Source organism: Synchiropus splendidus, chromosome 14 (genome assembly GCF_027744825.2).
Source record: "Synchiropus splendidus isolate RoL2022-P1 chromosome 14, RoL_Sspl_1.0, whole genome shotgun sequence".
Taxonomy (NCBI): domain Eukaryota; kingdom Metazoa; phylum Chordata; class Actinopteri; order Syngnathiformes; family Callionymidae; genus Synchiropus; species Synchiropus splendidus.
In genome coordinates this window covers 9,586,586-9,603,332 of record NC_071347.1, presented here as the reverse complement: position 1 = coordinate 9,603,332, position 16,747 = coordinate 9,586,586, and the positions used below count along the sequence as shown (strand labels likewise).

The 16,747-nt window shown below is 41.9% G+C and overlaps 2 protein-coding genes across 7 annotated transcripts; both read left to right on the top strand.

The window, feature by feature from the left end:
- Positions 1-97: 97 nt before the first annotated feature.
- Positions 98-6,320, top strand: pgghg (protein-glucosylgalactosylhydroxylysine glucosidase). 2 transcript variants are annotated; one of them, XM_053884977.1, is made up of 14 exons: positions 98-1,861; positions 2,200-2,471; positions 3,433-3,643; positions 3,707-4,142; positions 4,201-4,320; positions 4,521-4,652; positions 4,728-4,839; positions 5,015-5,087; positions 5,159-5,295; positions 5,369-5,502; positions 5,560-5,655; positions 5,714-5,811; positions 5,877-6,100; positions 6,175-6,320. In XM_053884977.1, the coding sequence occupies exons 2-14, from the start codon at positions 2,228-2,230 to the stop codon at positions 6,249-6,251; spliced, it is 2,094 nt and encodes a 697-aa protein (XP_053740952.1). In that variant the 5' UTR covers positions 98-1,861; positions 2,200-2,227; the 3' UTR covers positions 6,252-6,320. The 2 variants fall into 2 exon arrangements, with proteins under 2 accessions (XP_053740952.1, XP_053740953.1); XM_053884978.1 differs by lacking the exon at positions 98-1,861 and adding an exon at positions 3,037-3,151 and having other exon boundaries at positions 2,359-2,471.
- Positions 6,301-16,541, top strand: incenp (inner centromere protein). Of its 5 annotated transcripts, none has more exons than XM_053884973.1 (22): positions 6,301-6,511; positions 8,577-8,750; positions 8,849-8,956; positions 9,048-9,643; positions 9,739-9,781; positions 9,889-9,952; positions 10,027-10,141; positions 10,541-10,577; positions 10,641-10,728; positions 10,880-11,020; positions 11,159-11,176; positions 12,800-12,909; positions 12,988-13,099; positions 13,161-13,271; positions 13,375-13,520; positions 14,030-14,129; positions 14,266-14,364; positions 14,552-14,584; positions 14,670-14,732; positions 15,014-15,076; positions 15,158-15,311; positions 15,567-16,541. In XM_053884973.1, exons 2-22 carry the CDS (start codon positions 8,611-8,613, stop codon positions 15,740-15,742), a joined length of 2,517 nt encoding a protein of 838 aa, XP_053740948.1. In that variant the 5' UTR covers positions 6,301-6,511; positions 8,577-8,610; the 3' UTR covers positions 15,743-16,541. The 5 variants fall into 5 exon arrangements, with proteins under 5 accessions (XP_053740948.1, XP_053740949.1, XP_053740947.1 ...); XM_053884974.1 differs by lacking the exon at positions 6,301-6,511 and adding an exon at positions 7,757-7,813; XM_053884972.1 differs by lacking the exon at positions 6,301-6,511 and adding an exon at positions 7,860-8,004.
- Positions 16,542-16,747: the final 206 nt, after the last annotated feature.

The following is a 16,747-nucleotide window of genomic DNA, read 5'->3' as shown; positions in this document are numbered from 1 at the left end:
GGTAATGGTCACACAGCCTCAAAGAAAATGTCATTCTCCAGTTCAAGTGGTTTTAAGTTTTGTTTTGTTTTTTTAACTTTCCCTTCCACCCCATTCTTGATGGTTCAGTTTCTTATCGCTTTCTTCTGTAGAAGTCCATCTCTGTCAGTGGCCCTATAAATATATCACAAATACATAAAGAATAGTGATAACTTCAGTAGCAAATTTAAGTACAGCTTATAAAGTTGCCATGGACCAATTGTGAGGTGGTGCAGAGGAAGGATGGCTGCGCAGGAAGGTTGAAGTCAACTCAACCCACAATTAAGATGATGCTTTATAGCTCCAAAAAACAAGTGCAACTGTTCTTTTATAGCAGATATCCTTGTGCTTGTCTCATTACACATGAGGAGATGGTCCACTGACCTGCAGCAAGAGAGTCTTGATGAGCTGAGCTCCTAATAAGGAAGAGCAGAGGCGCACGCTCTGTAAATATCCCTCCAGTCTGAGAAAGAAGAGGGCAGGCAGCTCGGGAGGAAGAGGGAAGCGGATGGATTGTGGCCTTATATGGACATAGCAGTGCTTTTCCCAGGGTTTGTGGCTCTGACCCCGGCATGATGCCAGATGCTGCAGAAACAGCTCCTCAGCGCCACCAGGGGGCTCAAGATCAAACGTGAGGAATGACGTCAACAGTTCAAATTCTGGTCAACTTGTTTACCACAGCTTATTAAAACTAAACGCACTGCACTTTGGATTGCCTAAAAATAAAACTGCATTCTCTCTACAAATGATCTAAAAAACCCTGAAGGCTCCTGGTTTGTCTTTGTTAAATTGGACTTCATTGGAATCATGAGCGAACTGTTGATACTCCTGGCTCTGCTACGGTGTTGTGTCTCTCTGCCATTGTGGCTTTATTTTACATCATGTTTTTGTGGAGGAGTAACTTCTGCCAACATTGTTTGCAAGAAGGTCATGGGTTCGAATTTTACCACATGTGGGAAGGCCTTGTTATATGTTTGCTTTGTTCACCCACAAGACAAAAACATGCGTTGTTCGATTTAGGATCATGAAAAGCACTCAGTTGATAAGCCACCGATTAGCTGTCCTTCTGTATAATACATGTACAATAAATTGATATTGTCCATTGTGAGATTTAAAGAGGGAAAAGTTCCCTTTCCTAGTGTGACCTTCACCTCTTATCTAGTAGTGAGTTATTTCTGACTTTGACAGCAATAATGATAGATTAGATTTACACAGTGCTTTCTTGACACCCCAAACAGCCTCACGTCTTACTTTCTTTTTAGAGCTTTAAAAGTTGTTTTTTCCCCCCCTTTTATAGTTGCGTTATTATATTTTTCTTGATTAGAATAATCTCCTTTTCTAACTTCTTATGCTTGATATTTTTGGATTTATTTTTTATTTATTTATTTTTAGACTATTTTGCTGCGTAATATTTTACTGCTGTGAATGTAATTAATTGAATGTTATTGTTTGTTTATTTATATTTGTTAGCTAGATGCTTTGTTTGCGAGCAAACATTTGATTTGTCATAGACAGTAATTATTTAAGTCAAATCTATCAACATATTATGGACAAAAAGAGGCCAAAAAATCAATTTACGTCAGTCAAACCTGAGCTCATCATCGGTTCGATGGGAGATCCATATCGGGTTTTGTATAGCACCTTACTCAGCTCCGGGTTTTCGCGTCGGCCGGACGGAATGTTGCTCGTCACTTTAGCTCTAACTTTCTAACCAACTCCACAATGATCCGAACAAAACAACAAGCAGCACAAAACTTCCGTTGATCGTTTTGAAGCTTAAGAGCAACATTTTGGAAGACACAGCACTACCTTGCTCCCGATTCGGATGAGTGTTCCTGCTTATGTGAGAGTTCAACTTCCCCTATAATCAATGTTTACATTATTTTTCAATTGACTAGTAAGTTTCATAATGCTATTTAACTGATTTTAATATACTGTTAAGTGATTGTAAGTCCTTTCAGATGAGATTCACATCTTGCCCAATTTGGGTAAACGCTCATTACTGTATCCTTGTGACGCAGAAGTGTCAAAGTACACAATCTACAAATAACCTGCGCCTGGCAGGAATATGTGAAAATTGTGTCCTTGTGTGTGGCTCTGCAGAGAAATCTTAACACTTGCAGCATGATTTGGGTTGTTAACAAACGGACTTGTGATGAGGTACATGATCTCTGTATCCAGAAGTTCATTTGAAAGTGACCTCCACACCATGGCCAGTGACACTGACCCCTACATCTTCTCCACTGATGCGCTGCCCGAGGATCTCCGCTTCCTCCCCCCTCTGGCCAATGGGCATCTGGGATGGAGAGTCTATCACACCGTAATGCACATGGGCGGCGTGTACAATGGTGAGGGAGGTCAGTGTCACCGCGCAGACATCCCCTGTCCTCTGGCTGCCACGGTTCGCGGTAAGGAACCTCACCAGGACTCCTACGACCTGGATACACGCTCAGGTAGTCACCCGGCATCATTTTTCTTTATCAACCGTGATGGTAACTGTGCTGTATTGTGGATGTGTGACTATAGTTAACTATAGTTAACTGTAATGAAGCCAAAAAAATCTCACCTTGATCTGTGCAGCCGGCACTGTTATTATTTTACTGACAATTTTTGACTGTGTACTTCATGAATTAAACATTACATTGTTGTTTTGCATAAGTGAGAAGGATGGGACTCCACGACTTGATGCCATTTCCTTATTTTTTTAACGTCTGTTTATTGCTGTCACACCTTATCCATAAATTGGACTGAAAAAAAATAAATACAGACTGAAAATATGCATAAGCAATGTATAAAGTAGGCAAGTACAAAAATAAAACAAAGAAAAAGGCAAAGGCGATAATAAAAAAAACTCTGCTCTGAGACCAACTGAGTTGAAATTAAGTATACAGTTTGTTAATAGAAGCATTTAATTGCTGCATATCTGAATTAATTTAGAAATTGCTCAGTTGTTTTTGTTTCCATTGAGGGTTGGAGGGTTTATTTTCATCCAACTGACTGTGATCATCTTCCTTGCAGTGTATGCAGCAAATGAAGTTGGTCTTTAACTATATCCAGAAGATATAGCAGGCGTTCCAGAGAAATGCCCTTTGCCATTATGGTCTCCATCTTGTCTCCAACCTTTCTCCAAAAGGTGCCATCTTTAAATATACTGGACACCAGTTACTATACTGTATACTTACTAGTATACTGGATCCCGATTCCATTATGGGAGCCATATTTTCCCCTTACTTTTCCCGATTATTGTCTTCCAAGATTGTGATATAATGTGCAACACAAGTTTCTTCAGCGGTGTAATATGCCTAAATACCTGACCAAAAACCCTCCATATATGATCCATTTCCATATGTTTTATAATATAGTCTTATGTCTCTGCCATTTCTTTCACAAAATGAATGTATTTTTCTCCTGCAGGAGTTTTCACACACACTCTTACCTCAGACCACGTCACCGTGTCTCAGTCGCTGTATGCGCATCGGTACCACTGCAACCTGCTGGTGATGGAGGTTCTCCTTGTGCGACACAGGACCTCACAAGAGCCTGTCACTGTTGACCTGGACAGTGCGTTCACTCCTCAGAGCACGGATATAGATTTTGAGGCTGGTCCTGATTATAAAGTTGGCAGGTACGGTTTAGCTTAAAACCCAAAACAACAAAAACAGGGCTATTATGGCGTCTTGTTCTTCAGATACATTCACGGACAGACGACGACAGCTGAGTTCACAGGAGGCCCCTGTCCCTCGGTGCACCTCATCTGGACCCCAGTCCCATCTTCTCTGACTCTGCTGCCTGAACAGACTAAGTGCCGCTGGGGTTTCATCGTGGCAGCGGCCGACACTTCAGAGAGGGCCCAGGCCAGTTTTGATGAGGCTCTTGAACTCATGGCGACCGGTGACTTGCGGAAATCTCACGAGCTGGCCTGGGAGGAGCTGTGGCTGCAGAGCAAGGTGGAGGTCACGGGTTCAGACAGCCTCTGCAGGGCTCTGATTGGCTGCATGTTCTACCTGCTCAGTGCTTTTCCCTCCATACACGACACTTCCAGCACCTTTGGTGGCGTCAGCCCCGGTGGACTGTCCAATGGTGGAGACGGCCAGGACTACTGGGGCCATGTTTTCTGGGATCAGGTGAGAGACAGATTTCAGAGCTGGTCAAACACTTGTCGTGATTTATCATCATTCGCAGGACATCTGGATGTATCCTGCTGTGGCTCTTTTTTACCCCAAGCTGGCCAGAGCAGTGCTGGAGTACCGCGTGCGGACGATAGATGGCGCTAAAGACAACGCCCAGAAGCAGGGTTATAAGGTTTGAAGACCGAAATTTCTCTTACATAAAATACAACTTAAATATATATGTCAGTGAACAAATATGGTGATCTAGGTGCATGGCAACTGATGTTTAATTATTAGATAATATTTTTGTGACTCTTATTAACTGTCATGCAAATTAGCTGTGAAAATATCGGCATGTTTTTTTTTTCAACTGATGATGATGATCTTCTCCAGGGACTTAAGTTTCCCTGGGAGAGTGCGGTGTCTGGAAGGGAGGTTTGCCCAGAGGACATATATGGTCAACAAGAAATTCACATCAATGGAGACGTCTCGTTGGCCTTTCAGCATTATCTCTACCTGACTGAGGTCTGGTGATTCAGACACTTTGGGGGGGATTTGGATGACTCTCAGAAGTCACCTGTACCTGTGTGTCTCCCACAGGACATTTCCATGTTCACAGAAGGATGTGGAAGTGAGGTCATCTGGGGAGTAGCTGATTACTGGGTTTCCAGGGCAACCTGGAAAGAAGAGGACGGGCAGTATCATCTTTTGGGTAAAGTCCTGATGTTTTTTTTGTTTTTTTACTGTTTATTTATGAAATTTACAAAGTACTGGTATTACATTTCGAAAATTATACATACAATGGTTCATAACTCATGCAGAAAGTGACTTCTCTTCATGACGGGTTGTAGCTGTGATTGACTGTTTATTGTTTTGTCTGTGTTTAGGTGTAATGCCTCCAGATGAGTACAACTACAATATCAACGACTCTGTGTACACAAATGCAGTCGCAAAATTCAGGTGCTTGTTGGAAACGTCAATAAAACCTCTTAAGAAAATAGCAAAAGAACAAAGGCGTATGCTTTCTGCAGCCTGCAGTTTGCTGTGGAGTTAGCCGGTCTCCTCCAGTACCCTGCCCCAGACCAATGGAAAGAAGCTGCTGACAACCTCAGTATCCCTTTTGATGAGGAGTTCCAATATCATCCGGAGTTTGACGGCTACAAAAAAGGTGTCTTTTTTAAGGAGAATGAATTGAGGTTTGCAGCACAGGACTTGAGGATGTCCTGGGAAACTCTCCATAGGTGACACAGTCAAACAGGCGGATGCAGTGATGCTAGGGTACCCTCTTGGCCTGCCCATGACTGCAGAGGTCCGGAGAAATGACTTGGAAGCCTATGAGCCAGTCACAGACCCTGATGGGCCAGCCATGACCTGGGTAAGACGTCAGGTCCCAGGTGAATGTGCTATCATTGATGTGGACTTGCTTTTGAAGGGAATGTTTGCGATTGGCTGGCTGGAGCTCGGGGAAGCTGAGAGAGCTCAAGTGTTACTTCAGAAGTGCTTCAAAAACATCCAGGGGCCGTTCCGGGTAACGTCAGACATGTTCTTCATCTCATCCTTCATATTGAGAGAGGCATTGTTTGCAGGTGTGGAGTGAATCACCAGATGGCTCTGGTGCTGTGAACTTCCTCACTGGTATGGGAGGATTCCTGCAAGCTGTGGTGTTTGGTTACACTGGCTTCAGGTAGGTGTCAGCAGAGCAGGTGTAAATCATAAGTCAGGCATGTAAGTGTTTATTCTTACCTGTAGAGTTCTGAAGGATTGCCTGGCATTTTCACCAATTTTACCTGATGGCATTGGTGCGCTCTGCGTCCGCGGTGTCAGCTTCCTGGGCCGACAGTTGGACTGGCTGCTGAGGAAAGATGACGTTTGCATCATTATGAGGGAGCAGACAAGCATCACAGACATGGTTCAACCCTGTGACCTACAAGTTGTCATGCAAAAATCAGGAACAAAAATCCCTTTGGTATCAGGTACAACCGACCTTTATCTACCGAGTGTTATTCTTCTTCTTTTGCTGATTCATCGCCTGTGTCTGTGTGTTCAGGGGAGCCTGTCACTCTTCCTCTGGAGCCTGGATACATTTGCAAAGTGACCTCAACATCTTTCTGCTGGCCTTTGTGATGCAGAACCAGCTGTCATTACTTACTAATCATATCTATCATTCCTGTGGTGTCACGCATCATAACACAGACACAGTCAAGTTTTATACATGAATATAGTTTAGCCGTCTGCCATTGTTGTGCCTTCAAATCTACTCCCTCATCTATATGCCGAAGAAACATTTCACCTCTTGTCAAAGAGGTTTTCTTTGCCAAATAATATATTTCATATTTCAATTAAATCACATTTCCATCCCAGATTGTCTTCTGGATCCACTGAAGGTAAACTGAGTTGTACTGTGTTCACAACAAAAACATGTGACTTATAAACATGACTTTTTTTAAAGCACGCCGTGCAGTCAAATCAATAAAGTATGTTTTCCTTCATTCAATGTTTTTGGTTGCTACAGAAAATTGCTGCACCACTGTTGTGGAACCATGTTCCTAGCAGCTCCTTTTGGGGAACAGCAGCTTTTCTAATTATGATTGTTACTGTTATTATTTTATCAGTACCGTGTGAAAAAAAGAATTCTCTTTTTAAGCAAAATATCCATCACAATTAAAATGTTGGACAATAGACAAAACTAACAAAACATAAATCAAACAAAATGTGTCCCAAAGTGTCTTGAAAATTATACATAAATTATAAATGCAATTGTACAGTTTTACTATGATTACAATGAATATATTTTTGTAAATCTTGGCAACTTCTGTTATGTGATGTATTATTTATTTATTTGCATCTGGTATGTGGAATTCACTGTGACTGCCCCCAAAGGTGTTTTTGGCAATTGGATGTGACCTTGCTCTGCACTGAAGAGAACAAGAGAGACATTTATCTCCTCCCCACAGGGGACAGTCCACACTCCTGCAAGAAGAGGGCTAGTAGTTCAATTCGCTCTTAATTTCATTTACCACTTCCTCCAGTACTGTAGAAGAGATAATCATTATTAGTCCCACACTGAGGGAAAAAAAACTCATGCAAGTAAAATTGTTGCTTTGTTAAACTCACTGGAATTAAGCCGTTACTCCATCTTCGAAACAAAACAAAAGAAAAGCAGTACATACAGCATAGAGAAGTGTTTGGTTAAAAAAAAAAGAAGAGATTATAAGAACTGTTCTTCACTGTGTTCTTTTTCAATCTTCCATAAAACAGAAGATCAAATTATGCCAATAGTTTCAGCAATGTACCATTAAGTGGTACAATGGCAATCTGTGTAAACGGAAATGAGACGATGATAATAATAATAATAATAATAATAATAATAATAACAATAATAATAATAATAATAATAATAATAATAATAATAACAACAACAATAATAATAATAACAACAACAACAACAATAATAATAACGACGACAACAACAATAATAATAATTCACGTTTATATAAAAACAGTCAGTATGACATGGAGTAAACGCGTCTATGTACATCTTCTTTGATAGGCCAGTTTCAAACCGAACTTGTGACACAATTTCCGCCTTTGTAGGCGTGTTTAGTTCACCATTGTGTCCCCTCTGCTGCAGTCTGTCGTCTAAACCAAGCGGTTGGTCGGAAGTAACCGCCCCGTTCGATACAGAGGTGAACGAATGGAACACCACTTGTGGTGCGTCACTAAGCCACGCCTTGGAGCGTTGTTCTCGAAATTTGAACTGGTTTATAAACGCCGCTTTCAGCGGCCCTGTTTTGTCGTCCGTCGATTACGCAGCATAGCGGATTGTTTTTGTTTTTGTTTTTTGCTCGGTTTTCGGAGGTATTTCATTTATTTGGAGGTACGCGACAGAGTGGATATCCTTTCTGGACGCTGGTTTTGATTCTGGTAAACGTTGACCTGTTTTCCTTATGCTGTGGAAATCAAAATGGCGGTCTGGAAAGTTTAAAATGCGAAACGTCAATTTGCTTCTGTTGACTTGGCAGCGATCGGAGATTCTAGTTAAACTGCAATTTAAAAATAAGCGCGGGAACGTTTTCATCAGTGTAGCTGACGTGACAAGGTTGTCGTCGACCGTCCTTCGTGCCCGTCTGTCTTTTATTGTACCATTAGTCATTTTAAAAATAGTACTCACTCAGTTTAAATGCGATTACTGCGTGTCGGGAGTTGGCCGGGCTTCCCCAACAAGCCAAACGATTCTATGACTGCCGCTTATTTCTGCTGTAGGTGGCATCTTAGATGCGTGAGAACATATTTAAATAAAGTGCCAGTGCATATATGAAACAAGCATGTTGTGTGTTGTTGTGCGTATATTTGGTATTTTGTTTAGGAAAAACTACTGTAGGCATGTATAGAAAACAAACCAGGGATTGCAGAAAAAACATTATTCAACATCCTGAAATGTCTTTTTAGGTTTGCAGGGTGATCTTGTCTACAGACAGTCACCATGTACAACATCAAATCATCCCTGCAGTCGCTGACGCAGATGTTCATTGGGAAAACAACAGAGTATCTCAATGACATTGACAATGTCCACATGGTTTGGCTGGAGGAAATTGAAGAGGAGGCCCATCGCATATTCTCAAAGTAGGTTGAACACTATACAGGATTGAAATGATCCTGCATCCCTTTTTGTATTGTGTGGAAATTGAAAAAACTGCAGAGACATTTTCATTTCTTTTTAGGGACTTCAATTCTGAGCCAGAATTGATGCCAAAAACGCCATCGCAAAAGAAGAATAGTCGCAGGAAGCGTGTGTCATTGGGTCGCCAGGAGGAGCAAAACAAAAGAAGGTCTGCTACTGTTGTGCATTTCTTTTTGTTGATTTCTTTTGGCTGATTATTATTATTATTATAAATTAAAATGTGCTCACCTTTTTGTCAGGTCCTCCAAAGGAAAACGAGTTAACCTCCGTAGCTCTGGGATCAAGTCTCTAAATGTTGTTGCTGAGGAGGAAAGCACAACTGAGTCTCCGGCTCCTCAAGTCAGTGACACTTCACAGCCGAAGCGCACTACTCGGCAAAACATGAAAGCAAGTCCGGACGTAGAGGAAGCCACTCAGTCACTTCCCAAGATCTGTGACACTAAGGAAGTGAGCAACAAGAAGCCTGAGCTGCAACCTGAACCAGATGTTGTTGTAGACAATGAGAGGCAAGATGAGGCTTCCAGCTCTGCAGTAAACACACAATCTCCAAAATTGGTGGTGAGGATATCGGCGGGAGATCGGTTGTCCGCCGAGTTTGCAAAGAATGGAAGTGCAGGTGGGTCTCCTGGTCGCACTGCGACTAAAATTGCAATCGCAGACACTGCTGAAAGCTCACAGCGGCGATCGGTGAGGCACTCTCTGAAGCTGCGCCACTCCCTGGGTGGCTGGCGTCCAAGCATGACCCAGGAGTCGGTCCGCCGTGCCTCACGGCGATCGATCATGAAAAGAAAGGCAGCTCAGGCGGACAACTCCACGTGCAGTGGCAACGTCAATGGTGAGGAACTAGGTGCATCCACACCAAAATATTCATTCATTTATCTATTTTTGACCGTTCGTTCAACTAACATTTTTTATTATTCCTTTGTGCAGGTGATTCAAGTATGGAAATTGTGGAGGAAGATGTTGTAGAGATGTAAGTCATTTGCTGGTGAACTGTTAAACACTCCATGATAATGCTTAATTTGATAAGTTTATTTTTTATTTTTTGCTTATTTATTATTATTTTATTGTTCTTTAAAGAATTACGCCTCCAACTGCTGACACAGTTGATGCTGTTGCTCAAGTCACTGACAGCCCGCCTGAGGTAAAATCACACATCCTAATAAATAGTGTTATTGGCAATGCTTTGTTCTTATAAAGGCTTGTGTTCATCCCCAGACGGACCAGGAGGCACGGACATCTGTTGGGCGTGTAACACGCTCTGTGGCTGCAACTTTACCAGCACTGGCATCTGCACCACTGTCGGTCATGTGCACCCCAAACAAAAAAGCTGGTTTGTGCTGTATTTGTTGCTTTTACATTATGTTGTTCTATTTGAAAATGCATTGTGTCCAGTTAGTAGTTTCAGGTACACAAGGTACACCTCTCTTTATGACTCCTATCATTAGCATAGATTGAAAGAAAATGACATGGTCCATTATTTTTCCCGCAATGAGGAAATTTGGATTCTCACAGCATCCCAGATCACAAATGAACCCTTCATTTCGACTGTGGCTCAGCTAAGTGTAGGACGCTGCCATAAATGCTGTGATGTCCTACATTTGTTGTTGTACTTTATAGTGTACTGACGGTCTGTAAACAATCTTTTCATGGGTTTTTGGGACGATATTGTCTACGATCTGAATTCAGAGGTCAATCTGCTCATCAAAATTCTTTCTCCCCCATTTTCCAGTGGCCACTGCAACACACCAGCCAACCACCAACAGGATGTAAGAAACTTATTTTCCCATGTTCAATGAATTCAATTCATGACTCGATGTGTATCTCTTCAGGTCACGTAGAAGTACAAAACGAAAGGCACCAGATACAGCTGAGGAAAGCCCCGAAAAACAATTTACTCCTCCCAAAAAATCTCAAAGCGTAAGTGGACCTTTCATTTTCAGTGGTGTATCACTCTTATTGGTTAGGCTACAATAATTGATGTCTCAAGAAAGTAATTGTTGTAATGGACCTTTCAGTATTAAAGCTTTCTTTTTTGTAACAAATCATTCCCTAAACTCTTAAACATCAGGCTGTGAGACCAAACATGAGGTCTTTCCTGCACACTGTCCAGAAGAATCAGATGTTGATGATGACACCAAACACTCTGGGCCGCTCTGCTGTGATCAAATCCTTCATCAAGCACACAACCCCTCTGAAGACGGATCCTAAGGTGAGAACTGAATTCAGTGTGAACTTGAAGCGTCCACTTCTTTCAAATCAATGTCTATCTGTTAGACTCCAAGCATGTCTTCTGTTTTTAGTCCTGATGTATTATAGTCCTTATGCGTTTGTCATTTTCCTCCCCCAGTTGAAATTGGATGTCGTGGTGAGTATGAAGCTAAATGTTTGTGGGCACGTGGTGGTCACTAATGTCACGTGTTGCACCTTCCCCTACCACTCATGTTTCCCCACGTGTCTTGCATCTCTGCTGTGCTGAGTCAGGATCAGAGTCGTTTGTTCAGTTAGGCACAGTGTAAACCCAAACACTGAAAGAACTTTTATGCCAGTTGTTCTTACCACAGCATTTTATGCCTCACTGTTTGCTTAACTCTCACATAAAGCAGTATTCCATTAATAAGAAAATATTTGTTTCGCATTGGACATAATCGACAATGGACAGTTTGAAATTCAGGGAAACCTTTTTTTGTGAAACTTTACCTCCCCTTACGAATGATGTACAACCTGCTATAAAATAAAATTATTTTATTTTCTCATAAATTCTTACTGTTGTTCTTAAAGTACTGACCGATTTTAAGAACAACAGAACACAAAGTTGCCATGGCACATACGCCCACTGTACTGACAGCCTGTGTGTGTAGTTTGCTTTGTTGCGCTCTGTGTCTTTGCTTAGCAGACGCTGTAAAGCTGCACTTAATGACTGCTACAGCCGCATCTGGCGCTGGTTACCTTAGTTAGCTGCTTGAAAGAGGCAAGAACTGAGGAATTGAGCTCGAAGGTGATCCACTATGGTGGCATGAGTATCGGAGCACTGTGCTTGCAGCCAAGCCTCACTTTTGCACCAAGAGGCTTTCCAGCTTACAAGTGCGATGTCCGTAATGTCAGCTTCACTCTCCTTACAAATCGCTTGTCATCGGTCTCACATTCAATTGACACATCTCACAGCAGAAATGCTGGCATATGTGGGTCATCGCGCACAGCCTGCGGTTTGGTTTGTCTAATCTCAACAGTCATTTTAGGCCGTGTTGTTTGAGTGCCCAACAACTGAGAGTACTTTTAGGCCAAAGATCTTCCGCCCCTCCCAAATGACATGTAATGAAACGTATTAGTTACCCACTAATGTTACCCTGACCAATGAACAAGGTAAACAACTCTAGTGAAGTTACAGCAACTGGGCGAAGTGCGGACCGCGGGCCCTATTGCGGCCCTCATGAGGTCAGACTACAACTATACAACTTTTTTTAACTCGTCATTTTTCTGTCATTTTTTTTCATCATGTTTCTGTTCTAGCCAGTAATTTTTGTTTTGTCCTTTTTGTCATTTTAGTATTTTCCTCAAAATTCAAAGTTCAAAATATATTTTGAAATAAATTGGTCCATAGTTTTATTATGATTTCTATTCAAATAAAATCCATATAAAATGATTTTATAGGGTTCATGTCATATTTGCAATTAATATCATTTAACCTTTTTTGGTTCATCTTGTCCTTGTTACTTAAGATTTTTTTCTGTCACGTTTCCTTGGCATCGCTGCCTTTCTTGTGGCATGAGAGCCCCTCACAACAGTAACAGTTTATAATGTGTCCTTTTAGGAAATTTAACTGCCCACCTCTGGTTTAGAAGCGCAGTCCTGCTCCACATCAACTAGATTCACAAAGGCCCATTTGGATATGCAATTCAATTTTGATTTGATGTTTGAATGTTCAATCGATCGCGCTGGATGGTTTTCAGTGATCTCCCGAAGCTGAGGTATTATTTCCTCTTTTCCTTAGACAAAAGAGCGCATGAAGCTGGAAGCTCTAAGGAAGAAGCAGGAGCAAGAAGAGGAGAGGATGAGGAAAATGGAAGAGGAGAAAAGGAGGAAGCAGGAGGAGCTGAGAAGGTGAAGACCTGATCTGTTGGCCTGGTTGTTTGCTGTGATGCGCGCCAACGTTTGTGATGTTTGTGAAACGTGCTCCAGGAAAAGAGATGAGCGGTTGAGACGTGTGAATGAGGCCAAAGTAAAGGAAGAGCAGAAAGAAGAAGAAAAGAAAAAGAAGATTGAGCAGAAAATGGCTCAGATCGATGATAAGGTACTGCAAATGTTCTCGATGTGTTATTCGTTACATTTAAATAACCAATTCATCCCTGCAGCGACAAGCAGAGGAAAAGGCCAAGAAGAAGGTGGCGTTGAAACGCCAGGAAGAGCTGGAGCTCAAACGCAAACTAGAAGAGGAGGCGAAGAGGAAGAAGCTGATTCAAGCTGTAAGCTACTTAGTAGCTCAAGCACGTATTTCATGTGCTCAGGTTTTTACCTCAAACACAAATACATGCCTCGTCAAACATATTTTTCCCCCTTTCATTTCAGGAGGAAGAGAAAAGGCAGCAAGAGTTGCTGGCTAAGAAGGCGGAGGAGGAAGAGCTGGCAGCGAGAAAGGTGGCAGAGGCGCGTCGAGCTCTGGAGCTGAGGAGGGAGCAGGAGCGCGAGAGAGAGCGACAGGCTGCGCTTGAAAAGTGAGTTGTAACCCCCTGTTGGAGGTAAAGTGAAATGACAAGAGGAATATAACCGATTAGATGGAAGCGTTTTGGGTTTGATGCCATTGTTCAAGTCAATTGTTGACGCACATTTTATTTCTGTCTGCTGTCACTAGAAATTATATAGAAGTTTTGGTTGCACTTTATATTAAAGTCTCGTCTATAATGCGTTATTAGCTCATTCCTAACAGGAGAAGATGTTAGGAATGTTCATAATCACGTGTGACAACTTGCGTTTCTTAAGTGTAATTAGGCTTACTGGTTATTGAGTCTTTCTAAGTAGATTAAGCCAAGTCTGTAACTTATAGTACTTTGTAAACCTTGTCATTAGTTCCCTTAGAGATACATGATCATGATCACGTACAACATTGTCTGTAAAGTCTGAAAAATGCATTATGATGTGTCATGAATGCACTAGTACTCCATTATAGATGAGTGCTTGAAGTGTTTCAGAATGCTTTTATTTAGTATTCCCACTGTTTCCTCAGAGAACAGAAGGAAAGGGAGAAGGCCCTCGTGCTACAGCGTGAACTGGAGAAAGCAGCGAGAGAAAAGGAGAGGAGAGAACAGGAAGAGAAAAGACGGCTGGTAAGAAACACTTGTTATTGTGTAGCTGGTTAGCTTTTTTACGCATCATTTACCTTGTGAACCTCACGTATTGGTCATCCTCGCTGTCTTGACTGACGCTGCATGTTGTCATTATGTTTTTATTTCTTGACGTCAGGAGGAGCTGCAGAGGCTAGCGGCTGAAGAGAAAGCTGCTAAAGAGAGAGAAGCTGCCAAACTGAGAGAACTGGCTAATGAAAAGGCTGCTGCAGCACGGGTAGGACAATATTATACGTTCAACACCACATAGCTGCTTCACGTCAAATGACCATCTCAAACCTCGGAATACTGGTCACTGGCATCACAATCAGGACAGACCATATCGATTTACAGAGTGAAAGTTTTGAAATTCAATGAAGTCATTCTCTTTCTGAAGTCGGTCTCTTTCTTTTTTCCCCTGCTAGATGGCTGCTCTCAATGTGACTGTGGATATTGAGGTATGTTGTGTGAGAAGGCATCATTCTGCTCCCTGCAAATTTCTTGATTTGCTTATGCTTATTTACTTATTTGCTCATCTTTCAGCCCCCGAATGCGAGCACGCCTGTTGGAAAAGGCATGGCCATGAATGTGACTGTGGACATTGAGGTATGTTGCCTTACAAGGCATCCAGACTTTCTCTTCTTTTTTTTTTCCCCCCAACATTTTCCAAAGTTTTGCTTGGGATGAGCACACATCCAACCAATCAGAACAGTTGTTGCTGATGGGTCACACAGCAAAAATTTCAACAAAGCGGAGGCTTATTGTGTTCATATGCCACCACCCGGTTCCTTCCAACAAAATCGATAAACTACAACGACAATGATCGGAAAGACAATGTTTGGAGGGGAACAGCTGATGTTTTGATTTGCATATGGGTTATTTTTCAGCCCCCAGCTCAGAGCACACCTGTTGGAAAAGGCACGGCGCTGAACGTGACTGTGGACATTGAGGTTAGTGGACTTTTCAGAGAGCATCCTTTCCCACAGACCTTCATGCATTGTCTTTTTTTAACATTTGTTTCCTCTCTTCAGCAATCTCCGCAGTCATACTCACTCACACCAACCAATGGCAAGAAAGCAGTCAAAGTATCGGAAAGTGTCGAAGATTATGGGATGGACCAGAACAGTGACGACTCTACAGATGATGAGTCGGCGCCAAGAAAGCCAGTTCCCTCCTGGGCAAAGGGTAAAGAGGATCTATGTGTTCTCATACTACTATAATATATGATAATCCCTGTTTAAAATGCTTTCTTTCCTTTCTTTAAGAAAACACAAATGCAGTGTTAATTTATGAAGCATTTAAAATGAGTCGTCTTTATCATCATGTAGTATTACACTGCATGGTTTATTGGGTGTCACTCATTTTCTTGAACTGAACTGAGAACTTGGTTCATAAAATGAGGTTTTGACTCTTGATGGTCTCTCTGATTTTGTCTCGTAGGACATGGTCTGCAGCAGATACTGATGAAACAGTACTTCAATCCACCTGACTTCGAGGCGTTCTTTGGGAGCATCGACCCACCCAAACTGGAGGAAATCTTTTCTAAAAGCAAACCGAGATATTTCAAAAGAACCAGCTCAGCAGTGTGGCACTCGCCCCCTGCTGGCAAAAATTAAAAGTCTCTCATCTCTGTTGTATAAAGTTTCTTTGTTTTAAAATCATTTTGCAATAAAGTCTTTTCAAATCTTTGGGTTATTTCCGTTCCATGTGTGGGCCATCTACCTGCTTGGTATGTTGAAGCCCTTTTGGAACACTGTAACTGTTGTGTGTTGTGGGAATAGCTGTTCATTAAACCAAGACTTCGAAAACAGATGTCATGTTGGTGAATTTCAAAGAAGTGTGAGTGTCATCACTGATATCAATCATTAGGACCAGGTGGTTGTCAAACGCAGACCAGACTGTATATCGAACATTGATAATGAGTATGAGGAAGGGAGTACGTAGGCTCTAGTTTCTGAAGAAGTTTGAGGCATTTGGTGCTGGAAGGTGTTTTCTTTGCAGCTGTTTTTCTGGGATTGCTACATTGGAGCTCGTGATTCAGACTATCTTTCTTGATTTTGCAATAAAAACATCCACAGATACAAAAATATTATGCCTTATACATATGTATATATGGTGGGACCCTGAGACACACCACATCTCCAGGCTTTAGCATCGGTCAGGGTTTTGCCATTCGATCATGACACCTGTTTTTGTTTCACTTTTTGTTCAACTATCGTAACACTTCTTGAATAGGCTGTTCAATCCCTGATGTGGGTGCTAGGTCCTGATGCAAAGGAAAACACTGGTAACCTCTGTTACCAACTCCTGTTCAGGTTGAGACTCAGAACCTTCCCTCTCCCTCACACAGACAACCCCTATCACGACCACAGTGCCACATCTGTTTTCGAACTGTGCAAAGGCCATGATAGTGAAGTCAGGAGTGACTGAAAGTGAATGTGATCGGTAAATACTAATACCTGTCTGTTTGTCGTTGCACTTACTTTTGTCAATAATGGTGATTAAAAAGCTTGTGCAGTCACATGATGTGCAATAGAAGTTAAAGTACATTGACTATTATTTGTTGCCTTCAGTGAACAGTTGTCTTTATCTCCATACTAATAAAATGACTTCCTAGTAAA